Genomic DNA, 26,371 nt, shown 5'->3' on the forward strand with positions numbered 1-26,371 from the left:
GAGCCAGCAGCCAGCAGCCACTCCTCCGGCAGTGGCGGGCGCACAGCCACCCGCAACCCTGGCTCTCCGGGCTGCTAGCTTCTTGAGGTCAGGGAGGTCACTTAGGCTGTGAACCCTGTTCACAGACTGGGGGATGTGAGGGAACAGCATTCCAGGCAGAGGGGACAGCAGGGTGCTTGGCATGTCCTGCTGCAGAGGGTCCCAGGCGGTCTGAGGGGCGTTGGCCCCTGGGTTTCCCCTGGGGAGGCGGGAGCCCTCCTGGAGCGACTGTGGGCTGGAAGCCAGGGTTGCTCAAGGTGAGGTGACAGGGCAGTCCTGCACACGCCTGCCCTGTGTCCTGAGGCCCTGTGCACCCAGGACCTGGGCTGGAGGCCAGGCTGGGCTGAGCTGGGCAGGGGCCGGGGTTGCGGCTTGGCAGGCTGCGTGGGAGCTGGCCTGTGTTCAGGGTGAGGCTCCACTGGGGGCCCAATGTCTAGGGGCCTTTGTGGGTCAAGGGTCCTCAAGGACATCGAGGGCCTCTCCAGGGCTGTGAGGCCCATGGACTCCTCAGACCATGTCTCCATAGGCATAAAATAGTTGTGGGTTACACAGGAAGCTAGTTCTGGGCTGCGGCTCCGTGCCTGCTCCAGGCCCTGGGTCCCAGAGGGAGGGAAGCCTCCCTGAGGCGGAGGGCGCGGCCCGCTGGGGGCCAGGGATGGCCGGGGAGAGGTGCGCTGCACTGGCCCTTCCAGGGCCATGGAGGACAGAGGCAGCTCCTTGGGGGCTGGGGCCCAGGAAGCAAAGTGGACCAGTTTCCATTTGGGCAGGCTGGAGGTCACTGTGACCTTGGCAAGGGCAGCTTAGCTTCCCTGGCACAGTGGGCGTGGTAGTGGGCCAAGCAGAACCGGGAAGAATGGAGCAGAATGAGCAGTGCTCTCCGGGGACGCAGAGGCTGACGGCTGGCTTGGGTGGGGACACAGGAGGACGGGGTTGGAGGTCATCAGCAGATCTGGCCATGAGTCCTGCCCTGCCACTCGTGGTCACCCAGCTCCCTGAAGGAGCCTTCTTCCTTCATCTGCTGTGTGGAGTACCCTGCAGGGTGTTCTGCCAACCAGGGTGGACGGACATCAGGGTCCCGTCCAGACACCCCCCCTGGGCAGTGCCCGTCTTTAGTAGAATGGTTGGGGAGTGGCCACACAGGGAGTCGCCAGAGGTACTCAGCAGTGGAGCTGGCTGGCAGGAGCCGCGACCTCTCTGGGCTGGCCTGGTGGATGCAGGCGTCTGCTGGAGGGTGCTGGAGGGTACTGGTGGCCGTGGAACCCCGGTGCCTGGGAGCCTGGGGCTCCACTCCTGAGCCCTTCCATGGGCAGCCGTGGTGGCAGGAGCTGAGGCTGTGACGCCAGGCCTCCCCCTGCATTTGTATGTGATCTTGAGAAGAGAAGGGCCCGGGAGGGCTGGTAGCAGAAGGGGGACACCCCTGGGTTGCGAGAAGCAGAAAGGCTCCCTGGCGGGAGCCTAGGACAGGAGGTGGTGCAGACAGGCATCCAGGAGGTGGCTGATGATGCCCTGGTCAGGGCCCAGTCGCAGGGGCAGGAGGAAGGCCTTCAAGTGGAGCTGAGGGACTTGTGGATGAAGTGGGCACAGAGGCAGGAGAGACTGGACTGCTTCCACAGTTCTGGTCAGGAGTGAGGACATCCGCTGGAGTGGGGAAGCAGGGGTGGGAGATGCAGCGAGGAGAAAGATCTGGAGGTCAGAGTGGGACAGAGGGTGAATACCTGTGGGACATCTTGGGAGGGGGCATTGTGCTCAGAGCTGGGGTACAGGACAGGGCCAGGTGGGGGCATGGCTTTTGAACTGTACCTTTTGAACCCAGGCCCTGGGTTCAAATCCTGGCCTGACCCTGGCTTGCCTTGTACATCTGAACCATTCCCACCGCCCTCTCTGCCTAGATTTCCACGGGAATGAGAGGTGGGGCGAGGTGATTCTGAGCAGAAGCAGCGTTACGAGGAGGCATGGGCATACTTGTGTGTTACCAGGCCGGAGATCCTGGCAGGCCTGGGGCAGAGACCGGCTGGAGGCAGGGGTGTTGGAGATGGAGTGTGGGCAGCTGGGGTGTGTGCACAGATTTGGACAAAGGATGCTGACTAGTGGTGCCCAGAGCAGGCGGGGAGGTGTGAGTGCACGGTGTGCACATGTGTGTGGTACATCCTGTTCACGAGCTGGTTTGGAAGCGTGTGGATGGGCTCTGGTGGGGTGGAGCAGGGAGCACACACTTTTGTTTGGTGAGTTGGCACACGTGTGCATGCAGCATGTGGTGGGTGCACAGGTCAGGAGTGGACAGGCTTGTGGGCTCTGTGCATTCACAAATGTAAGCACGCATCCATACATGTGTAGGGTGTTATACACATGCAGGTTCACACATGAATGGCCTTGTGAGTGTGCTACATGCATGTTACACGTGTGCATACATGCAGTGCACGTGTGTGTGCAGTGCATGGAGTTCGTATACATACAGTGCATTGCGCGTGTATTCATGCACATGCGTCTGGCATGTGCACCCACATATGTGTGTACGTGTGGTAGCATGTGTGTGCATGGTGCAGTGACTGTTCATACTGCACATTGTGTGTATGTGACGTGTGTGCACACATTGCATGTGTGGGTGCGATGCATTTTGCTGTGCCTGGTGTTCATGCATGCGAGTGAGCCTGTGTGCACACGGCAGGGCTCTGTGCGGCTCTTTGTGCAGTGTGGAGTGGAGTGCAGGGGCTGCCCGTCTTTCTGGTGGTGTGAAGCAGGTGGCACACAGTCCCTGCCCATGCCCTGAACCTGAGAGGCCCTGTGGCTTCCTGGGCCATGAGAATGAAAATGAGCCGCGATGATCGCGCAGCCGTTGCCCAGTGCTCACCTTGAGCCAAAGCACCCAAGTGTCCACTGCTTCCTCTTCGTGCGGCCCCCCGAGACAGGCTCCCCCTTGAGGCTGCCCCCTGCCCCAGGACCTCGCAGGGCTGAGTGCTTTCCCCTCTGAGCCCGCAGCCTTGCTCCTTCTCGTGAGGCCCCTGACCTGCTGTCTCATGGTGACAGTCCCTCCATGGCCCTCTGCCCCTCTGCCCCTCTGCCTCTCCTCCATGGCACAGGTCACCTTGGGCAGGTCGTGCACCTCCCTGACTGTGTGCTAAGAGGAGGCCTGTGACCCTCACGGCCCTTCCCCGAGGTGCATGCAGCAAGTACTCAGCAAATGCGTGTGGGCAACAGAGATGTTAGCGCAGTGACCCGAGTAACACAGCTTAGTGAGTGGTAGGCTGCAGAGACACCTGGGTGCCACCTGGGCTTACACTGAGTGCCCTCTGTGTGCAGAAGGAGAAAGGTCAGGTAACTTCAGAAGACATGGGCTGAGCCCACGCAGCAGCTGCCCAGCTCTCCTCAGAGAGCCCCGGGCCCAGGACCTCTGTCTCACTGCACCCACCGTGCAGCCCCACCTCAGCGAGGTGCCTGGCCAGGCGAGGCGGGGGCAGCCCGGGCGAGCGTGGCCCATTTTCAACCCTGCCCCCACCAGGCCCGTCCCAATGCCACATGGCCACGTCACGCATCAGATTCCACAAACATGCCTCAGGCCAGAGCAACTGTCCCTCTACGCCCGGCCCCCTCCATGGCTGCCAGGCCCTGCACCCACCCTGGGTCCCGGTGCCACCCCCAGCTCTGTCTCCCTGTCACTCCATCTTCCCCTCCACCTCTCAGCAGCCCTCTGCCTCTGGTGAGATGGGCATTTCTCTCAAGGGCTGTTTTAAATATTCATGTTTTTAATTAAAGAATTTTATTGCAGAAGCGACATGTAGGATAATGAAGAAGCAGCCTCCTGGGGGTGGGAGCGAGTGTGTGTGTCCCCGTGCGTATGGGCGTCCCCGTGTGTGTGTGCCTGTGTGTGTGTACACACAGGCCAGGGCAGGGGTGGGAGGCTCAGCTGACCTGGGTGTCTGGGGGTGTGGACACGTGGATACACATGCGCATGCGTGCTCTGCTAGGCCTGTGAGGGACCCGATGGCCTGCAGGGCTGGAGCTGACCCTCCCTCTGGCCCTGCCCAGGGCCATTCATCAGTGCACTGCCTGGCTAGTGACCCCCCATACAGTGCCACTCCCAGGAGCTCCGCTGAGGTCTGCAGGCCAGAGGGGCAGCATGAGGGCAGGCGGGAGCTGGCCTGACCTGTGGGAGGAGGTCTGGGGTGGAGTTGGGGTTGAGGTGGAGTTTGGTGGGTGCTGGGAAGATGGTGGGGCTGGGAAAAGCACCAGGATCTTCACTCTCAGGGATGTTGGGCTCCTCATCTTGGCCTGTCAATTTAGAAAAGTCTAGAAAACAAGGCTTCAGTGCCCATCAGGTGGAAAGAGCAGGGTGGGCCCATGCAGAGAGTCCACAGGGAGCTGCCAGCCCTTAGTGCTTGCCTGTCTCAGCCCAGAGGCCAGCCCTGACCACGAGGCTGGAGGCAGGCTGAGGATCATGGCCTAAATTTAGTGCCACTTCCCAGAAAAAGGCAGGAGAAGGGATGTCAGGTTGGCTACGGGACAGCCAGAGCCTGGGGACGAGCAGGATGAGCAGCAAGACTGTCCAGGATGGACTGAGTTTTCAGACTAGTGATCAGGGCACTGTTCTCAGGACCAGGAGCACCTGGGAGCACCTGCCAGACCCCGAGAAAGAAGCAAGAAAGCCCAGCCCTGCAGGAGTGGGCCGCTGGAGCTCAGGAGCCTGTTCCCCTCTGTGGGCTGGGAATGGGGAGGACTTGCTTGTGGGACCTGTGTGAGCCTTCCCTGAGCAGGTGCTCCACAGGAGGAGGAGCTGCCAGCCCAGCAGAAGGTGGGCTATTTCAGGCCCGCGGGATGAAGGGCCCAGGAGTGGGGCTAAGTGGGGGAGGGGCATCAGGGAGCCTCCTGTCCTTGTGGTCCTGTGCTTATTCAGAGGGGTCCTATGGCCGGGGTCAGCGCCTGGGCGCCCCTCTAGGAAGCCTGGACAGAGGACCGTTCTGGCACCTTGCAGTGAGTGCCAGGAGACCCCAGCCGGCCCCGCAGGGGCAATAGCCCCGGGTTGCACAACCTGCGGGGCTCGAGCGCCCTCTGCTGGATGAGGCTGGGAGTGCAGCGTCCCTCCCCTCCAAAGGGGATCCCGGAGACTGGAGAGGCCGCGCTGGGGGAAGGACTCCCGCGGAGCCCCGACCCAGTCCTCTTCGGCCGCAGGATCTGGGGAGCCCCTGCCTTCAGGCCTGGTCCCCAGGGTGGGAAGGACACTCGAGCCCCCTCACTGTGCACCCTCGTCCCTGGGTGGCCGGCCTGCCTGGCGGCCGATAATTGGCTCTATTCATCGCCATAATGAGATGGAAATGAGGCTTCCAGACAGAGGGGCATTGAGTTGGGGAAGAATAGCGGCTTCTTTCCGGGGCCGGAGGGGCAGCCCACCCCCAGCCCTGCCTGTTCCTCTGCTGCCCCCTTGCGTCCCGCGGGACCTGACAGCCTTTGTGCTGTGTGTGTGCTGCACGGCAGGGGACCCCAGGAGTCCTTCCCTGTAACTCCCTGTCTGGCGCCCACTCTGGCAAACATTTGTGGAGCGTTAGCCTTGTGAGGACACACGTTAGCAGGAGATGACGGTAAAAACGGCAGCTACACTTCCTGAGTGCTCCTTAGTGGAGAGACACGGCCAAGGTTAGGATCAGTGGTGGCTGGGATTGGGGCTCAGGGGTGGTGTTGGACCAGGGATCCTATGCTCAGGTCAGAGGTCAGTCTATGAGGAGGATCAAGGCTCCGTGTGTGACCAGAGTCAGGAATCAATCTGTGACCAGGACCAGGGCACAGCCTATGACTTGGATCCAGACTCAACATAACCAGCTGGGACAGGACTGAGTGTGGGCAGAGGGACGTCCATGCTCTGTGTCAGGGTCCCCAAGCCTCTCTTTATGATCCCCACCTCTCCTCTCCCCTCCCCCTCCACATCCTCACCACCTGGGTCACCAAGGTAACCAGCCCTGAAATAGTGGGTGTTCTGGCAGCTGAGGCCTAACCTGGGTCTATCCTGAAAGGCTGCGCACCAGTTGCCATGGGAACCGAGTGGCATCCTCCGATTAGCCTGGCTTGGACACCCTCTCTCCCACCCACTGCCAGTTTCCACACCACTCAGGATTCCTCATGGGGGCTGGGCTGGGCGCAAAGGGGCACAAGCTGCATGTGCCAGCTGGACCCGGTCGCCAGGCCAGCCCTCCGTGAATCGGCCCTCTGCTCTGTCTAGAATCACGAATGGGATGGGATGGCAGGTGAGACTCCTGAGGCTGGTCAGTCCTGGCAAATGGCCTTGTGGGGAGGGGTGGGATGTGGAACCTGATCTGGTTGAAGATCTGAATTCAACCTGGTTCCTTCGCTTGCCCTGAGTTAAGGCCTGAGCCTGGGCAGCTCCCGCCCTGTCCTGTCCACTGTGCCTCCCCTTGCCCTCGGCTCTGCCCTGGGCGGGGGACATCTCTGCTTGCCTCCTCCTGTGCCCTCCTGCCTGCTTTCTGAGGCCTTCCACCTTATCTGAAGATGAAATGAGATAGGCAGTGCAGGGTGCACAGACACTGATAGCTCTTGCTCAGGACCCAGACCTGTGCCCACCCCCTCTGTCCCAGTCGGTACCAGCTGGAGCAGACTGGCCTCACCCAGTGTGAGGCTGCCGCTCCCAGCCCCAGTTTCCTCTGCTACAGACAGGGTGAAGCATGCCTGGTGGGGACGGGCTAGAGTGCAGGCTCTGTGCTGGCACTGGGCTTGCCCGCCAGGGACTGGGCACCCAGGAGGGCCACCCATGGGAGGGGAAGCAACCCATCCCAGGGATGTGGGGCCTGAGTCCAGCAGTTTGGCACAGTCCCTGAGTGGCCTCTTCCTAGCTGGGGGGAGAGGTACAGGCACCCCTTCACTTGTGGCCCCTGTGTTGTCTGAGAAATGGGAGCAGGGCAGCCCCCCTCCAGAAGGGACACTCCACCCAGACTGAGAAGAGGCTCAGAAGCACCGCCCCACTTCCCTGCGCACTGGCTGTGTCCTGCCAGGCAGACACGGCCTGGTGCACTGGACAGGAGGACTGGTCCCCCTGGGCTCCAGCTCTAGTGCTCTGCTTCTCTGGAGACCACGGGGCTGTGGGCTCCCTGAGGGGAGAGCAGCTTCCACATCAAGCCAGGGGTAGAAGATGCCCCTCTCCACCCTGCGTCCCAGCAGGAGAGCAAGCCTCCCATCTGTGACCGTGATTCCTTGCCTTGTTCCCACCATCCATGCTGGTGCCCCCTGCTGGCCCAGCCCAAGCATGGGTGCAGAGAAGACAGGCATTGCAGGGTGCACAACCAGACCAGGGCCCAGGGGTCAGCTCTGACCAGAAGGCCGTGCTTACACTCGGACATTTCCAAGTGCTTTCCTGATGTTGAGCCTCCTGCTGGTCAATCCTGGGAAGCCGGCTGTAATCCTGGGCAGTGATCGGTATGAGACCAGGAGATGACCCAGGGACCATTTGGGTGGTGGGGCTGCTCACCTTTTGGGACATCCTGCGTGTCCCTATTCTCACCCCACAAGGTGAGGTTCCCTCCTCTAGGCCACAGGTAAGGCTCAGGCACCAGAGGCCCTCCCTACTGCCAAGAGTCCTCTGCCCTTGGCCAGCTGGTTCTCGGTCCCTGGAGGGGCCTCTTGTGCTCTCTTGAGCAAGCTGTCTGGCTCAGTGCCCCCAGGGGGCAGTCTCTGGGCTCCAACACCAACCTCCTCGCCTCCTCCTCAACAGGTATAGGTCAGGGTGTCTTCAGTAGAGATACCCTGTCCTCTGGGCTTGAGCACAGCCTGTGAAGGGTTAATTGCTCTTTTGAAGTCCATCTAACCCTACTGCTCTGGAGTGTATGGCCCGGACATCCCCAGAAGACCAGGGGATGGCAGAGGCCCAGCTGTGTAGTGGGAGGTCCCCCAGCAGGAGGCCTCCCGTGGCCCACCAGTGCCGCCTGCATGCTCGGCCCTCAGATGAGGCTGCCCTCTCATGCCCCTTGCTCCTGGTGCTTGCCGGCACTGGCCCTTCAAGCAGCTCTCAGTGTTCTCAGAAGCCCTGGGCCACCAAGGGGCTGAGGTCCCCCGGGGGCAGCAGGCCTGGTTGTTGGGGGAACACATTCTGGTGAAGGCAGTGGACTACCAGGGCCAGGGTGGAGGAAGACCTAGGAGAGGCTGAAGTGGGTGACTGGAGTCAGCAGGGCCAGGGGCCTGGAGGCCTGTGTCCAGAGCTCAGCAGGTGGTCAGTTCTGCTGGGTCCTAAATAGGTCTTTGGGTCTGCCAGGCTGGGCCCTGGTGTGGGACCTTGGCCGGCGTGGGGTTGGGTGGGGCTTGGGCAATGGCCAAGTCTAGCCCTCCTCTGTGCAGAGGAGGCAAAAGCTGCGAGGAGCAGGACCTGAGCCAGAAATTGATGAAGGGCCTGGGAGGGTGTCCAGGTGTGCAGGAAGGCAAGCCTTAGCAAGCTCTCTGCCCTGGGCCTCTCAGGGTCCTTGTGTCTAAGACAGCCCTGGGGTGGGTGGGAGACCACTACCCTCCGGCAAACCCGCCTGGGCTGTGCCAAGTACCAGGTACCAGGACTGACCTGAGCTCTCCAGAAGGTGCCCAGGAGCTGGGTGGCACCAGGTCCCCTAAGGCCCCATGGGGCACTTCTGCCACTCCCAGCCAGCCGCAGCTGGTGCTTTCCCCTGGGTGCTGCCCGCTCCCAACTCCATCGGCCTATCCCCAGTCCTCCTGGCTCTGACCCCGCCCCCTGCTTCCCCAGGCGGTTGGAAGCTGTGGTCCCTGTGGGGCGAGTGCACGAGGGACTGCGGAGGAGGCCTGCAAACGCGGACGCGCACCTGCCTGCCAGCGCCAGGCGTCGAGGGCGGCGGCTGCGAGGGGGTTCTGGAGGAGGGTCGTCTGTGCAACCGCAAGGCCTGTGGCCGTGAGTGCGTGGGCGGTGGGGTGGGCGGGGGCTGCTGAGGGGCGGTGCGAGGTGGGTTGGACCTGGAAGAGGCCAACTGGCCCCACGGTGAGGGCCCCAGGATGGGAAGAGGAGGGGCCGTGCTGGGGGGATCCCATGGGTTTGTGGTTTGACGGGGCGGATCTTCGCCCAGAGAGAGGGCCAGGCCAGGCTGAGTACAGGTGGGAGCCCAGAGCCGGGGTGGCCCCGAGAGCTAGGTGGGGCTGCATGGGGCTTCCTTCTCAGCTGGGCGGCAGTCCCCCGTCTTCCCTCCCTTAGAGCGAGCTCGGCCAGGCCAGCCCGTCCCAGCCAGAGCAGCCAGGATGCATTTCTCTTAGGGCTCTCTAATGACCTCATGCATTTTTTAGCTGCCCTCATAAAGTTAAATCAAGTTCTAATGAGACTGTCATTCTCGGGGTTGTTTTTCCCTTGATGAACTCTCCTGGGGACCCAAGCTCATCTCAGGAGCCTGGGGAGGCCCCTGAGTATTGGGCAGGGGTGGGGGCAGCAGATGGCATGTTGAGAAGGAGGGAGTGGCAGCGGCTCAGAGGAGCCATCCTGCAGGTGACCCCAGGCCTGCAAGGCCCACAGGCTTAGAGAGAGGGGCTGCGAGGCAGGGGAGACAGGCCCTACAGGACCCTCAGCACCACGTCCTGTGGGTCCGTAGTGACCAGAGGAGCGCTGGCGCCAGGCCAGTGTTCTGAACCTGGTTTCCCAGCTGCCCAGCGGGGCCAGGCAGCTGTAGTCCTGGCAAGAAGCCCACTGAGGCCAAGGACACAGGGCACCCCAGCAGGGGTGCTGACCTGAGTCTACCCCGCAGCTGCTGGGCGTACCAGCTCCCGGAGCCAGTCCCTGCGGTCCACGGATGCCCGGCGGCGGGAGGAGCTGGGGGACGAGCTGCAGCATTTTGGGTTCCCGTACCCACAGACTGGTGAGCTGGAGAGGGCAGGGCTGCTGTGCCACAAAATGCCGCCATCTAGTGGGGGAGGTTCCGATAATTGCTCTGGGGACCTGGCGGTGGCCCAGGCCAGCCCTCAGGCTCCAGGCCTTGTGGGAAAGCCGGCCCAGCTCCTCCTGGGCAGCCCTCCAGGTCTGGCACAGGGCAGTGCTGGCTGGGCAGTCCTGTGATGTGGCAGGTGTGGCCCGCAGGTGACCCGGCGGCGGAGGAGTGGTCCCCGTGGAGCGTGTGCTCCAGCACCTGTGGCGAGGGCTGGCAGACCCGCACCCGCTTCTGCGTGTCCTCCTCCTACAGCACGCAGTGCAGCGGGCCCCTGCGCGAGCAGCGGCTGTGCAACAACTCGGCCGTGTGTCCAGGTGGGCGCGGCCGTGGGGCGCGAGTGGGCAGCAGGGCAGGTGCCGCCGACTCAGAGGGCAGCAGCGCCTTTCTGTCCCTCAACAGTGCATGGAGCCTGGGACGAGTGGTCACCCTGGAGCCTTTGCTCCAGCACCTGCGGCCGCGGCTTCCGGGACCGCACGCGCACCTGCAGGCCCCCCCAGTTTGGAGGCAACCCTTGCGAGGGTCCCGAGAAGCAGACCAAGTTCTGCAACATCGCCCTGTGCCCTGGTAGGTGAGAGGGAGGGCCCAGGGCGGGCCGGAGGGGCGGACGTCCCCATCCCAGGAGCCCAGACCTGGCTCAGTGGGACCAGAGGCTGGACCCTCACGCTGCTCAGGTGGGGTCGGGGTGCCGGTGGAGCCCTGGGGTGCTGGGTGTTCACGCTGGCTTCCTGTCTTCTTCCTCCCCTGGGCCGGGCAGTGGACGGAAACTGGAATGAGTGGTCCAGCTGGAGCACCTGCTCGGCCAGCTGCTCCCAGGGCCGGCAGCAGCGCACGCGCGAGTGCAACGGGCCCTCCTACGGGGGCGCCGAGTGCCAGGGCCACTGGGTGGAGACGCGGGACTGCTTCCTGCAGCAGTGCCCAGGTCAGGCCCCGGGTGGCTGTGGCCCTGCATGTGGCCATGGGGTGCGTGCTCAGTCAGTGGGCCGGACGCGTGCCCCGTGGTGCGGGAGCTCTGTGGTCGGCGTCTTGCTGGTCTCCGGCCTCTTGGACCCTGGTCTTGGTTTTCTTTCTCCCCCTGGCTCCTGCTCCTGGGGTTCTCATCCCTGTGTCCTTGTGGCCCCATTTGTGCCCCTGTGCCCTGTTGCTCCCTGACCCTGACCCTCCTATCCCCACTGTCTGCGCCTCTGTCTGGCCACCCTTGCAGTGGACGGCAAGTGGCAGGCCTGGGCCTCTTGGGGCAGCTGCAGTGTCACGTGTGGTGGTGGCAGTCAGCGGCGGGAACGTGTCTGCTCTGGGCCCTTCTTTGGGGGAGCAGCCTGCCAGGGCCCCCAGGATGAGTACCGGCAGTGTGGCACCCAACGATGTCCCGGTGAGACCCCTCCCACACCGTGTTTGGGCTTTGGGGAGAGGCTTGGGGGGTCTGGCAGCTGACCTAGTTGGAACAGTGGGTGCCAGCTCCCAATCCCTTCCTGGTCCCCAGCCCCTCACTCTCTCTGGCCCCTTGGCAGAGCCACATGAGATCTGTGACGAGGACAACTTTGGAGCTGTGGTCTGGAAGGAAACACCAGCTGGGGAGGTGGCTGCAGTCCGGTGTCCACGCAATGCCACAGGTAAGGGGTATGGGGGCTCCTGTGACGCCCCCATAGAGTTGCCCCCAGGCTCCACTCTAAGGCCCAGAGCCCAGGCAGCCCCGTGTGCACGCTGATGTCCAGTAGCACAGGCCAGGAGTTTGGGACCACGGTGTGGGGACACTTTCAGGGCAGCACCCATGCCATGCACTTAATGTGAGGGTCCCTTTGTGATTCCACACCCCCATGTGGTCACCACCTCAGCCCGTTTACAGGTGGGAGACTGAGGCACGTGAAGTCAGCACCCTCACTGGGGCTTGCAGGGCAGGGAGGAGCAAGGCTTCTGGGAGTGCCAGCATTGATAACCCCGCGGGCCCCGAGGAGCCGCTGGGGCTGTGAGAGGGTGCGGAAAGCAGGGTGGGCTCCGTGGGGAAGGGGCTTGGCTGCACCCTGGTATTGGCCGCCTCTCCTGCGGTCTCTGTGCCGAGGGCAGCAGGCAGGGAAACCAGGGCTCAGGGGGGGCCTCACCTCTGCCCTCTTCCCTGAATGGCATTGAGGCTCTCGGAACCTGTCTCCTCACCTGTGACGGAGGCCTGAGGAGGTCCTCCACAGGGCAGTTGGGGTCCTGGGGACAAGGAGGGCAGTGGGCGCCAGGGGTTGCTGGCCACGCCTGCTGCTCCCCTCCCCGCTGGTTGTTGCTGCGTACTGCAGATTCTCAGGAGTGAGATGAAGGACACAGTGCCCCTCGGTGCCTTGCTCAGCCTGTCCGCGCGTGTGACTGCACCCTAGGGCCTGTTGCTTTGGTCCCCATCTACATCAGTGGCCAGGGAGCTGCCTCAGGCCACCCTGTGGTCCTGTTGGATGGCAGGCTGTGACGGTCCCACATGGCTGTCACCTCCTTGTGTGTGTCAGCTCTCCCTGTTCCTCTGAGGACCTCCTGGGGTACCTGCCATCAGACAGTGACCTCTGCCCCAAGCCATTGATGTAATGCCAGATAGCCCCCGAAGCTGCCCCGTGTCCTGGGCCAGCGAGGCCCTGCACCCTGTGGAGGAAAGACAGGGGCCAGGTGCCAGTGCTCCCCAGGGCTCTGGACTGGGAGGAGCCTGGGAGAGGCCCTGGCTCCCTGCAGTGGGCCCAGGAAGGATTGGTGCCTGCGGGTCCCTGGCACCCCTGGCGGTGCTCAATGGCAGCTCAGAGTTTGTGGCATGAAGGGAACAGGGCTGGCCCTGCCTTGCATATCGGGGTGGAGAGTTAGGTGCAGAGCCACTCCTGCGGGAGCTGTGCGTGGGACCCCGGTGCTGGGCAGTGCATGTCCACCTGAGAAGGGGAAGGTCTCCCCAGGCCTCATCCTGCGGCGCTGTGAGCTGGACGAGGAGGGCATCGCCTACTGGGAGCCCCCCACCTACATCCGCTGCGTCTCCATTGACTATCGCAACATCCAGATGATGGTGAGTGCCGCCCTGGCCCAGGGCTTCCTCTGCCTGTCCCCATGACACACCCACCCTCTGGACATGAGACAGGGGTTACAGGGGCCCTCCAGGCATGGGAGGCCCCTGGCACCTGCCTAGACATGACAGCAGTGGCCCTCTCCATCCTCCCCAGACCCGGGAGCACCTGGCTAAGGCTCAACGTGGGCTGCCCGGGGAGGGGGTCTCAGAGGTCATCCAGACACTGGTGGAGATCTCCCAGGACGGGACCAGCTACAGTGGGGACCTGCTGTCCACCATCGATGTCCTAAGGAACATGACCGAGATCTTCCGGAGGGCCTACTACAGCCCCACCCCTGGGGATGTGCAGGTGGGCTCTCAGGGGACACCCAGGGGGGCGGGTGCCTGGGACGGTGGCTGGAGAGCTGAGCCGCAGCCTTGGCCACGGATGGGACTGTGACCCCCAACCTGTGATTGAGCCTCAGGCCTGGTCCCAGCCGAGCTCTGGTCCTGACGGCAGCTTGGGCCAGGTCCTGGTCACACACCAGTGCCTTCTTCTCTCTCACTGGCCCTTCGTATTTCCAGAATTTTGTCCAGATCATCAGTAACCTGCTGGCAGAGGAGAACCGGGACAAGTGGGAGGAGGCCCAGCTGGTATGGAGGGTGTGGGCAGTCTGTGCGCCTGGGCCCCAGACCAGCCCTGGGTGGGGCCTCCTGTGGGTGCATGGCTTTGGGAAGAAGCCAGTTTCTTCATGGGAAGGACAGCAGCTTGTCCTGTGGGCTTGGTGGCAGGCGGGAACCAGGTGACCTCATGGTGTGTGGCCAGAGGACCTGGAGGTGGCAGGTCTTCCTCACAGGGCAAGAGCACCTAGCCTTCCGTCCTCACAGGCCGACCTTGAGTCTGCCTCTGCGCCTGTCCCCCAAGGCCGTACCTAGCATGGGCCCAGAGACGTACCCCTAGCCTCGGACCCCTTGAAGTCCAGCAGTCCCTCTGGGTCCCAGCAATCCTGCCTACAAGTGGGGGTGGATGCCAGAGGCCACTGGCCCTGCTTCCTGACGGTGCTGGCAAATGACCAGCAGGACCTAGAAGAAGGAACAGCCAGGGGAGGGGGAGGCCGAGGGAGGGGGCGTCACCCCCAGGAGCGCGTGCCTCCCCTAGCTCTGACTGCCTTCCCCAGATGGGCCCCAACGCCAAGGAGCTCTTCCGGTTGGTGGAGGACTTTGTGGATGTCATTGGCTTCCGCATGAAGGACTTGAGGGATGCGTACCAGGTGACAGACAACCTGGGTAAGCCGCCCTCACTCGGCCAGCCCTCTGTGTCCTGCCCTGCAGCCCCCTGCTGGCCCTCCGCCTCAGTCTCCCACCTACATAGAGAAGCAGTGGCCAGGCAGCCCCTGCGACCCTCCTGGCCAGGACGGGAACCGGTTCTGGGCTGGCTTTTGTCTCCGAGCTCTGGGACCATCGGATTGATGATGGGCACCCTAGGAGGTTCCAAGTCCCACCAGGACCACACAGCCAGCCTCTTGCCTGAAGCCCTGGGTCCCGGGCCGGCTCCCCCTGCCCCAGCCCCACTCTGCCCTGCAGCCCCAAGAGCACCTTGTCAGGGGCCTGAACTTCCCTGGCTCCATGGTGAAGGCTGAGCCTCGGTTTCCTTTTTAAACATGGCATGATCCTGGGGTCTGTCTGGACAGGAGGTGGAGAGCCACGGAGACCAGCGGGGTGCCCTGGAGATGAGCAGCCGCTGTCTCTGCAGACACGCAGATCACTCTAGTTAGTCCCTGACTTCCTGTCTTAGGTCATGGTCCCAAGCCTGCCCAGCCCTGGTTAGGGAGCCTCCACGGGGACCCAGGAGGGAGCACTGGCCCCAGCTATGATCTAGAAGCACCCAGGAGGAGGTGTCCCCTCCCTGGGGTCCCACCTTCAGTGGCGTGACGAGGCTGAGTTTTGCTAGGGCCCACGGGTCCCCCGGCCCCTGCTGCTGTCCTGGCTGCAGCCCCAGAGCTGCCCTGGCCAGGCGGGTGCCACGTCTCCTAAGCTGGAGGCGCAAATGCTGGTCCGCTCTCTGCGTGGAGCTCAGGACCTCAGAGCTCAGTCATCTCGGGGAGGCCCAGGCGCTTGGGAGGCCACCTGTTAAATGCGGTCTGTGGCCCCAGCCTGCGTCACCATCCCAAGGTGTTTCGCTTCCCACGAGGTGTTTTCCTGAGTTACAGGTGGCCCAGGGCTTTTGTGTGGCCACCCAGAGACAGGTGTGGAAGGGAGCTCTCACCCCTCCTGGCCCAGCACTTCACAGAGGTGCTGGCTCCAGGGCGCCCCCCATGGCCCATGCCCTGGAGGGTCACTGACCTGCCTCTGGCAGTCTGCCCCGGGCCTACGCCATTTGGAGCCAGGCCTTGGTCACCACGGGAGGCCCTGGCCTCCTCTCAGTCACTATTACCTGGACCTCCCATGCGTCCTGAGACCCCAGACACCCCACCCCTTTCTGTCCCTCTTCCCATCTCCTGAGCATTTGGGACCTCCCACTCATCAGCAGAAACCACCACCCCGTGGCCCAGCACCACCCAGCTGGTCCCTCCAGGGGCAGGGGCTGGCTTCCTCCCAAAGCCCTGGGACTCTGGGAGGGGCGGGCCAGGCCCTCCTCCCTCCTCAAGGCTCCTTCCAGATCATTCTCTCCACCTGCTCCCAGCTTGGAATCCAGGTGCTCAGACCCCAGGACCCAGGGGAGAGCCCGGGGTAGCTGAACTCCTTGTACCCTGTGGACCTTTGGGGACCCAGTTTCACCCATGTGCTCCCCATACGCTAACCTGGGGGCAGGCCCTGGTCCGGTCAGTCCCGGTTCCTGTGGGCAGTCCTGCATCTTCCCTCTGGCTCACTGCAGCTGCCTGTCCCCGTCACTGGCCCTGGCTCCCAGCCTGGTCAGTCCCGTGCCCACAGAACCGCTGGCCCCTCTGGCCCACAGTGCTTTCTCTCATGAGGTCCTACCTGCCGGTCACCCTGACCTTTGTCCTCCACGTGCTGCCCCCGTACCCTCCATGGTGTGCCTTCTCCCAGGCCCCACCCAGGCATGCCCATGAGAACCGGAGCCCTAACGGAGGATGTTCTGCCTTGGCCCACCCACCCCAGCCTCCTTCACCTTCTCCACTCCCCCTACCTACCAGGAGCCACCCAGCCAGGTGTGTGTCCTCTGCTCTCCATCAGGGCCATTGGTGGTGTCCGCCACAGAACCCTGTGGTCAGCAAGGCATGGTGGCACATATATATGATCCCATTGCCTCCGGGGGCTGAGGCAGGAGGATTGCAAGTTCAAAGCCAGCCTCAGCAACTTGGTGAGGCCCTGAGCATCTCAGCAAGGCCCCGTCTCAGAATGAAAACAACAAGGGCTGGGGTGTGGCTCCGTGGTTAAGCACCCTGGGTTCAACCCCTGGTACCAAAACAAGCAAAAAGACCCTTTGGTCAGCTTGGTGCCTACTGTGTTCTGGGCAGCTCCTGGCTTCTGACTCCTGGCCACCTCCCCTCCTCATTTCCTCTCCCCCTTCTCCACTGGACATCAAACCAGCCCTCCCACCTCCCACTCTGGACTGTCCACTCCTCCCTGGCTGGTCCCCGTCCCACCTGAACAGGTGGGGTCCAGGCTCCAGGCCTTCCTGCCCCACGCTCTCTCGTGCCTGTGACTCACCTCCTCAAGGCCTTAAAACCACACAGGGTCTGCAGGTCCAGGTCAAGGGTCCAGCATGCCCCTGCAGCCTGGCCCTCCCTGGCTCCAGCTCAGGGCCCTGCTGCCTGGGTGTCCACCAAGCTGGGGCTCCTGCTCCCGCTCTCCGGCCAGGCCAGAACCTTGAAGCTGCCCCTCCCCTGGCCTGCATGCCTCCCCTGCTGCTCACTGCTGCACAGCACCGTCTTTGAAAGGGTCCCGCGAGCACCCTTGCCCTTTTCCTCCCTGCCTCAGCAGGACTGGACCCTGCCTCCTGGCCTCACTGCCCTGCCCTCTGCCCTTACCCATGGGTTCCAGCCCAAGGGCCTCTTCCTCCTCCTCCCTGTTCCAGGATGTGCCCCTCCTCAGCCACCAGGTCTACTCAGAGCTGCCCCAATGGGAGGACTCCCCCACTGCCCGGCAGGCCCTGTCGTATCCACTGCTGTTGACCCAGGAGGGGTCTGTCTGTCCACTGCTGCCCCTCAGGCTGCACACCAGTGCCCCGCACAGGGCAGGTGCTCTTGGAGGGGCCACATGAGTGACGTCATTCACTTGCAGCATCCTTCTGGATCGGGGGGTGGGCTGTCCTGTCCCCAGGGTGACCTCAGAAGTCCAAGGAGGGCAAGGCCAAGCCAGTGAGGTGAAGCCAGGGTGTGCAGACAGGGCCCACTCCCTGCCACCAAGCAGTGGCACCCGGTGGGCCTGGGTTGGGCTGGGCAGGGCAGGGGCAGCCTTGGGGGCCCCAGAGCCCTAGGATGGCCCCAGAGGTTCCACATCTGTGTGACTGCCCAGGCCCAGGGATACCAGGGCGCAGTCAGTGGCTGCCTGGGGTGGGCGTGGGAATGAAAGGGACGCGGTTGTGACGGGTGGGAGGCCGCACCCCGGGGCTGTGTTCTTGAGGCCTGGGGTGCCTGTGGCAGCCTTCCTCAGTGTCCTGAGTGGGGTGTCCACCTGCACAGTGGACTCAGGGCAGGAGGGCAGGTCTCAGACTTGGGGCTAGTGGGCCACGTCCCAGGAGGGAGGCAGGGGCGCGTGGCACCTGGCTCCCTGTGGATCCTCCATGGGGACAGAGTCTGGGCAGGGTCCCCTCTTGGTTCTTACTCTCTGGGGCTCTGGCCATACCTGCTGCCCCTTCTGCTCCCCGTCTGTGACCCCATGGGGGCTTTCCCGCCAGAGAGTGCGGAGCCGTGTGCTGCCAGCGTGTGTGGGGCTGGAATCTGCAGCTCCTGTGCCCAGGGCTGCAGCAGGGACTGGCAGGTGGCAGCTGGACGATGACCCATGCTCCCAGAGCCCTGGGCATCTCTGTGCCATTGTCCTGCTCCCCAGGCCGAGGCTCCTGGCCATGTGACCTTCTGTCTGTCCTGTCCCCTTGCCCTGCCCCAGTCCTCAGCATCCACAAGCTTCCAGCCAGCAGTGCCTCGGACATCAGCTTCCCCATGAAGGGCTGGCGGGCCACAGGAGACTGGGCCAAGGTGCCCGAGGACAGGGTGACTGTGTCCAAGAGCGTCTTCTCCACAGGGCTGGCAGGTGAGGGCCCCCAGGGCAGGGGCTGCTAGGGAACTCAGGCCCCAGAGTTCACCTGAGCAGTCCCTCTGGGGCCCAGCTCCCTGCCCCGAGGGGCAGGGCTGCTTCCCTGTGACTTCCTGGTGCTCTGGAGTCCATCCCCCTACAGGGGGACAGTGCCTGGGGGTCACCGGCTGAGCTAAGTGACTGGTGGACCAGCTCTCTGCGGGGGGGACTAGCTGGACTTGTGGGGGCAAGGGTCCCCATTCCCGGGGGAGAAGCGAGTCCTGCCTGCCCTGCAGCCCTCGGTGTCACTCCAGGAGGGCGCAGCTCTCCCTCTGCCACAGGGGACCCAGGCAGTTGCCCCAGGTCCCAGCCAGAGCTGTTCTGGGTGGAAGGGCCTCCCTCGGCAGGGCCTGCAGATGGGCAGGGCAGCGGGCCCAGGGCAGCAGGCAGAATGGGTGGGTGACCGTGTGCTTCCTTCCAGAGGCCGACGACACCTCCGTGTTCGTGGTGGGCACCGTGCTGTACCGGAACCTGGGCAGCTTCCTGGCCCTGCAGAGGTGGGTAGGTGGGGTGGATGAGCCCTCCACTGGAGGCGTGAGGGAGCCTTGGGTGGGTGGGCTGGCCTCGAGGGGCCAGGAGGGCAGAGGCCCGGAGCAGGGGTGGTGGGGCCAGCTCCTGGGGAGGCCGGGCTACAGACCAGTCTGCTGCTTCCCACCAGGAACACCACAGTCCTGAACTCCAAGGTCATCTCGGTGACCGTGAAGCCCCCGCCTCGCTCCCTGCTCACACCCTTAGAGATCGAGTTTGCCCACATGTACAACGTGAGTGCCCCGCCCCGCATGCCACTCTCACCCTGCACGTCTGCGCTCAGGTTTCTTGGGTCTTGACCTGAGAGTGAGCTGCGATTACCCAGTGCAGCTGGGGACACTGTGGCCCAGAGGTGTGGCGACTTGCCCGGGGTGGCACCACAGCTGGACGGGGGTGCTGAAATCGAACTCTCGCCTCTCCAGAAAGCTGCTCTGAGGTGTCAGCCACAGCTGGGGGCTGTGGTGGGGCCCAGCCCCCTCTTCCCTGGTTCCTGACTCCCCTGGAAAGCCCACTCCCCTCCATGTTGAGGGTGCCCTTGAGCTGGGAAGAGTGAGGGGTGCTTGCGCGGGAGCCTCCTGCGCGGGAGCCTCGGGGCAGACGGCAGGCCTTGCCCTGCAGGAGGGCCTCTGCAGTTCCCAGGCCGAGAACCTCCTCCCTGGGCACCTGGGATGGCACTGGGTTCCAGCGGCTGTGCTGGGTGACAGGCAGGCCCTGCCTCCCTGGTGGAGCCGTGGGGTGCCTGGCCCCAGAAGAGCAGCTGTGACTTCAGGGAGACCCAGGCCCCAGGGGCGTAGGATCAGAGCTCCTGCTGCCCCATGGCCTGTTCTGGATGGGCTGAGGGCCAGGACCCCGGGGTCAGGTCACCCAGGTCACCCACACAGGATAGGGCAGTGTCAGCCACAAGCCCCAGGCCGGGACTGTGGGAAGCCATGGGAGAGCTCAGCCCTGTCCTTTCCAGCTGTGTGACACTGGGGTCTGCTCAGCCTCTCTCTGCCTTCGTTCCCTTATCAAATGATCAACAGAAAGGGCTGGGTAAGGACTGAGCACCTGACCTGGGTTCAAGGGAGCCAGCTGTCCAAAGCCACACTGGGTGGGTAGGTGGGGCCAAGCCAGACACAGCGACCTTGGGCCAGTCCCATCTCTGCTCTGGGTCTCAGCTTCTTCCCTGTGAAACGCAGTCTGTTGGGTAACCTCACGGGCAGGATGCCCAGCACACCCTCAGGTGGATCAGGCAGTGGCCCTCTGGAGGGGGCAGTGGCCCTGACTCCCCTCTTCTCTCCCAGGGCACCACCAACCAGACCTGTATCCTGTGGGATGAGACAGATGTGTAAGTTCTGGGCTTGGTGGCCTTGGGGCTGGAGGGCTGGGGGACTCACTGGAGTGAGGTTTTAGGTTGGGGGGTCGCCATCCCCTGTCCACCTGTGTTCTGGCATGGTCCTCTGCTGCTCCCTGCCCAGGCTGCCCCGCCCCCTTCCCAGGGAGGAGGGGCACCTGAGCCTCCCTGTGCCCAGAGCGGGCCAAGTCCTGGTGCTAGTGTGGGGGTGGGCGTCAGGTGCTGGGAAGCCAGGACTGCTGATATGCAGCCCAGGGAGAATGCGAGCGACGGGGAGGGGTGCGGGCCCGGGGTCCCCCGCAGTGTGGGTACGGCCATGGCCTGGTGCTCAGACCCTCGTCGACCACTCTGTAGACAGCAGCCGAGCTTGGCCCCTGCAGAAGCAGAGGTTGGAGGTTGTGCCAGGCCTGGCGCTGCTGGGCAGAGATGGCCATCACTCATGGGGGCAGGGGCCGAGGCGGGTCAGAGGACGTGTGTGCAGGGCCAGAAGAGTGCTCCCCAGAGCCTGGAGACGCGGTCTCAGGAGCAGGACAGAGGGCTTGGCGCTGGGCCCACAGGACTCAGTGTGCGCTGGGGACGGTGCGATCCAGGGCTGTGGCTGGCGCTGCTCACACCCCTTCCCCAGGCCGGGCAGCGTGTGAGTGTGCTCAGCCTACCCCTCAGGGGCTGGCCGTACATGCAGCCATCCTTCATGCTGTGGCTGGACATTCGAGTCCTGAGTGGCTGGTGGAGAGAGGAAGGGCGTCAGCCTGCAGTTTGCAGGGCACGGGGAGCCAGGAAGGGCAGACAGGATGGGCATCGGCAGAGGGGAGGCCGCGGTGGGGCTGTTGGGGGACTGATGGAAGCTCATGGGGGATGGGAAGTCGTCTACCCACCTGCCCACCTTCTGACCTCCAGGACCACTGCTGGGTCCCTGCTCTACGAGGTCCCAGCCCTCAGCTTCCTCCTGTCCCCAGGGGGAGGCCCAGTGGAGTAAACAGACCAGTGTAAGATGTTGAGTCACACCATCTGCCAAAAAGTGAAGCAGAAGGGTCTGTGGCAGAGGGGCGTTTGGGAAAAGCATTGTGACAGAACAACTGTGCAAAGGCCCTGTGCCGGGTGTGTGTGCAGGGCCAGGCATGCTACCTCACCTGCCTGCACCCGGCTCCTCTGGTCTTTGCTGCGTGGATCTGGAAGCCGAGCTGTGACGTCTGACAGCTTGGGAAGCCACCAACCCTGGTTGCTGTCAGATAGCTTTCTTTGGGTTTTCCAAGTGTCATAAGCTCTTTGTGAAAAAGAGGGAATCAGGAAAAGATAAAGAAAGACATCCCTTCAGTCCCCAGGTGGCCACCTTTGGACTTGGCGAAGTTTTGCGATTTGGGGGTGGAGATGGTGCTGGTGCTGCAGGCCCCTCCTGTCTGCCCCTGACACTGGCCCAAGCCCTGCCCCGAGCCCAGAACCCTCCCTCAAGGCTGCTCACCCACCACCTGCTCAGCTCCGGGACACCTGCCTGCCCTTCAGGCTGGCCCGCCTGGGACGGAGCCTTCCTGCTTTCCACTAGTGCACTGGAAACCAGTGGCCTGCAGGACAGCCATGGCCACATTTCTGACAGTTCAGGTCTGAGTAAAAGACACCCTGACCCAAGGTGGCCAGGGAGGACCTGCTGGGCAGCTTTGGGCAGATCCTCCCCAGGAACCTCAGCCTCGCTTCCTGTGGCTGGAGTCTGCTGGCTTTGGGGCAGGAGTGTGAGCAGCAAGAGGACCACGGTCAAGCCTCTGGGGCGCTGGGCATTGGCGTGGCCTCTGCCTGCTCCTTCTCTTGCAGCTATGGAGGGAGGTGGGCTGTACCCCCAGGCACCAGAGAACTAGGCCATCACAGGTCTGGGTGTCGGCAACAAGAGGAGGGTGCCGAGGTGGCTGTGTGTAGCCTCACCCAGCTGGGCCTGCCCTCTGCGCACTGTCATTGAGCATCGGGGCGCTGTGAGGCTTGTGGTCCAGCAGAGAACTCAGGGTGACAGACCTCTGTCCCAGCATGGGACAGCAGAGTCTAAGAGGGAGGGCTGGAGGCTGGCCAGGAGGGGGCAGGATCCAAATGCACTTTCCCCTGACCCACCTCACCTGTCGGCCACTCCTGTCCCTGGGCACCAGAGAGCAGATGGGGTCTGTACCAGTGTGTGCCTGTGTCGTGGTGCATACAGGAAGAGCCCAAGGGCCTGGAAGGAATGCTGTGCACAGGGAAGGCTTGAAGAGGGTGCACATCTGTGACCGCCAGTGTCAAAGGGACCTCTCAGACCCATAAAGATGAGGATCCTATCCAAACCCTGACCTTACTGACAGCCCAGATCCCAAATCAGGCAGAACCTTTAACTGGCCACACACTGAGCCCTGACCCTGTTCACACACTGAGCCTGACCCTGGACACACACTGAGCCCTGAACCTGTTCACACACTGAGCCCTGACCCTGGACACACACTGAGTCCTGAACCTGTTCACACATGAGACCTGACCCTGGACACACACTGAGCCCTGACCCTGTTCACACTGAGCCCTGACCCTGGACACACACTGAGCCCTGAACCTGTTCACACACTGAGCCCTGACCCTGGACACACACTGAGTCCTGAACCTGTTCACACATGAGCCCTGACCCTGGACACACACTGAGCCCTGACCCTGTTCACACTGAGCCTGACCCTGGACACACACTGAGCCCTGAACCTGTTCACACACTGAGCCCTGACCCTGGACACACACTGAGTCCTGACTCTGATCACACATGAGCCCTGACCCTGGACACACACTGAGCCCTGACCCTGGACACACACTGAGCCCTGACCCTGGACACACACTGAGCCCTGACCCTGGGCACACACTGAGCCCTGATCCTGGGCACACACTGAGCCCTGACCCTGGACACACACTGAGCCCTGACCCTGATCACACACTGAGCCCTGACCCTGATCACACACTGAGCCCTGACCCTGGGCACACACTGAGCCCTGACCCTGATAACACACTGAGCCCTGACCCTGATCACACACTGAGCCCTGACCCTGGACACACACTGAGCCCTGACCCTGATCACACACTGAGCCCTGACCCTGGACACACACTGAGCCCTGACCCTGATCACACACTGAGCCCTGACCCTGATCACACACAGAGCCCTGACCCTGGGCACACACTGAGCCCTGACCCTGATCACACACTGAGCCCTGACCCTGGACACACACTGAGCCCTGACCCTGATCACACACTGAGCCCTGACCCTGGACACACACTGAGCCCTGACCCTGATCACACACTGAGCCCTGACCCTGATCACACACTGAGCCCTGACCCTGGACACACACTGAGCCCTGACCCTGATCACACACTGAGCCCTGACCCTGGACACACACTGAGCCCTGACCCTGATCACACACTGAGCCCTGACCCTGGACACACACTGAGCCCTGACCCTGATCACACACTGAGCCCTGACCCTGATCACACACTGAGCCCTGACCCTGGACACACACTGAGCCCTGACCCTGATCACACACTGAGCCCTGACCCTGATCACACACTGAGCCCTGACCCTGATCACACACTGAGCCCTGACCCTGGACACACACTGAGCCCTGACCCTGATCACACACTGAGCCCTGACCCTGATCACACACTGAGCCTGACCCTGGACACACACTGAGCCCTGACCCTGGACACACACTGAGCCTCACCCTGGACACACACTGAGCCCTGACCCTGGACACACACTGAGCCCTGACTCTGGACACACACATGAGCCCTGACCCTGGACACACACTGAGCCCTGACCCTGGACACACATGAGCCCTGACCCCAATCACACACTGAGCCCTGACCCTGGACACACACTGAGCCCTGACCCTGGACACACACTGAGCCCTGACCCTGATCACACACTGAGCCCTGACCCTGGACACACACTGAGCCCTGACCCTGGACACACACATGAGCCCTGACCCTGGACACACACTGAGCCCTGACCCTGGACACACACTGAGCCCTGACCCTGGACACACACTGAGCCCTGACCCTGATCACACATGAGCCCTGACCCTGGACACACACTGAGCCCTGACCCTGGACACACACATGAGCCCTGACCCTGGACACACACTGAGCCCTGACCCTGATCACACACTGAGCCCTGACCCTGATCACACACTGAGCCCTGACCCTGGGCACACACTGAGCCCTGACCCTGATCACACACTGAGCCCTGACCCTGGACACACACTGAGCCCTGACCCTGATCACACACTGAGCCCTGACCCTGGACACACACTGAGCCCTGACCCTGATCACACACTGAGCCCTGACCCTGATCACACACTGAGCCCTGACCCTGGACACACACTGAGCCCTGACCCTGATCACACACTGAGCCCTGACCCTGATCACACACTGAGCCCTGACCCTGATCACACACTGAGCCCTGACCCTGGGCACACACTGAGCCCTGACCCTGATCACACACTGAGCCCTGACCCTGGACACACACTGAGCCCTGACCCTGATCACACACTGAGCCCTGACCCTGGACACACACTGAGCCCTGACCCTGATCACACACTGAGCCCTGACCCTGATCACACACTGAGCCCTGACCCTGGACACACACTGAGCCCTGACCCTGATCACACACTGAGCCCTGACCCTGATCACACACTGAGCCCTGACCCTGGACACACACTGAGCCCTGACCCTGATCACACACTGAGCCCTGACCCTGATCACACACTGAGCCCTGACCCTGATCACACACTGAGCCCTGACCCTGGACACACACTGAGCCCTGACCCTGATCACACACTGAGCCCTGACCCTGATCACACACTGAGCCTGACCCTGGACACACACTGAGCCCTGACCCTGGACACACACTGAGCCTGACCCTGGACACACACTGAGCCCTGACCCTGGACACACACTGAGCCCTGACCCTGGACACACACATGAGCCCTGACCCTGGACACACACTGAGCCCTGACCCTGGACACACATGAGCCCTGACCCCAATCACACACTGAGCCCTGACCCTGGACACACACTGAGCCCTGACCCTGGACACACACTGAGCCCTGACCCTGATCACACACTGAGCCCTGACCCTGGACACACACTGAGCCCTGACCCTGGACACACACATGAGCCCTGACCCTGGACACACACTGAGCCCTGACCCTGGACACACACTGAGCCCTGACCCTGGACACACACTGAGCCCTGACCCTGATCACACACTGAGCCCTGACCCTGGACACACACTGAGCCCTGACCCTGGACACACACTGAGCCCTGACCCTGATCACACACTGAGCCCTGACCCTGGACACACACTGAGCCCTGACCCTGGGCACACACTGAGCCCTGACCCTGGACACACACTGAGCCCTGACCCTGATCACACACTGAGCCCTGACCCTGGACACACACTGAGCCCTGACCCTGGACACACACTGAGCCCTGACCCTGATCACACACTGAGCCCTGACCCTGATCACACACTGAGCCCTGACCCTGGACACACACTGAGCCCTGACCCTGGGCACACACTGAGCCCTGACCCTGGGCACACACTGAGCCCTGACCCTGATCACACACTGAGCCCTGACCCTGGACACACACTGAGCCCTGACCCTGGGCACACACTGAGCCCTGACCCTGATCACACACTGAGCCCTGACCCTGGGCACACACTGAGCCCTGACCCTGATCACACACTGAGCCCTGACCCTGATCACACACTGAGCCCTGACCCTGGACACACACTGAGCCCTGACCCTGGACACACACTGAGCCCTGACCCTGGGCACACACTGAGCCCTGACCCTGATCACACATGAGCCCTCTCCCTGGACACACACTGAGCCCTGACCCTGGACACACACATGAGCCCTGACCCTGGACACACACTGAGCCCTGACCCTGGACACACACTGAGCCCTGACCCTGGACACACACTGAGCCCTGACCCTGATCACACACTGAGCCCTGACCCTGGACACACACTGAGCCCTGACCCTGGACACACACTGAGCCCTGACCCTGATCACACATGAGCCCTGACCCTGGACACACACTGAGCCCTGACCCTGGACACACACATGAGCCCTGACCCTGGACACACACTGAGCCCTGACCCTGGGCACACACTGAGCCCTGACCCTGATCACACACTGAGCCCTGATCCTGGGCACACACTGAGCCCTGACCCTGGACACACACTGAGCCCTGACCCTGATCACACACTGAGCCCTGACCCTGATCACACACTGAGCCCTGACCCTGGGCACACACTGAGCCCTGACCCTG

The 26,371-nt window shown here is 63.0% G+C and overlaps 1 protein-coding gene across 7 annotated transcripts in view; it reads left to right on the forward strand.

Moving 5' to 3' along the window:
- Window positions 1-26,371, forward strand: part of ADGRB1 (adhesion G protein-coupled receptor B1) — a 78,201-nt gene that overhangs the window by 12,516 nt on the left and 39,314 nt on the right. For all 7 annotated transcript variants that reach the window (XM_081266351.1, XM_081266350.1, XM_081266352.1 and 4 more), the window contains 15 exons: window positions 8,762-8,923; window positions 9,762-9,872; window positions 10,091-10,255; window positions 10,341-10,505; window positions 10,696-10,860; window positions 11,143-11,307; window positions 11,447-11,548; window positions 12,848-12,954; window positions 13,109-13,303; window positions 13,519-13,587; window positions 14,112-14,220; window positions 18,004-18,147; window positions 18,611-18,686; window positions 18,848-18,950; window positions 20,001-20,044. In XM_081266351.1, coding sequence (XP_081122477.1) covers window positions 8,762-8,923; window positions 9,762-9,872; window positions 10,091-10,255; window positions 10,341-10,505; window positions 10,696-10,860; window positions 11,143-11,307; window positions 11,447-11,548; window positions 12,848-12,954; window positions 13,109-13,303; window positions 13,519-13,587; window positions 14,112-14,220; window positions 18,004-18,147; window positions 18,611-18,686; window positions 18,848-18,950; window positions 20,001-20,044 — 1,882 coding nt within the window. The remainder of the gene's footprint in view (window positions 1-8,761; window positions 8,924-9,761; window positions 9,873-10,090; window positions 10,256-10,340; window positions 10,506-10,695; window positions 10,861-11,142; window positions 11,308-11,446; window positions 11,549-12,847; window positions 12,955-13,108; window positions 13,304-13,518; window positions 13,588-14,111; window positions 14,221-18,003; window positions 18,148-18,610; window positions 18,687-18,847; window positions 18,951-20,000; window positions 20,045-26,371) is intronic.

Source organism: Spermophilus citellus (assembly GCF_964194105.1).
Source record: "Spermophilus citellus genome assembly, chromosome: 14".
In the NCBI taxonomy this organism is placed as follows: domain Eukaryota; kingdom Metazoa; phylum Chordata; class Mammalia; order Rodentia; family Sciuridae; genus Spermophilus; species Spermophilus citellus.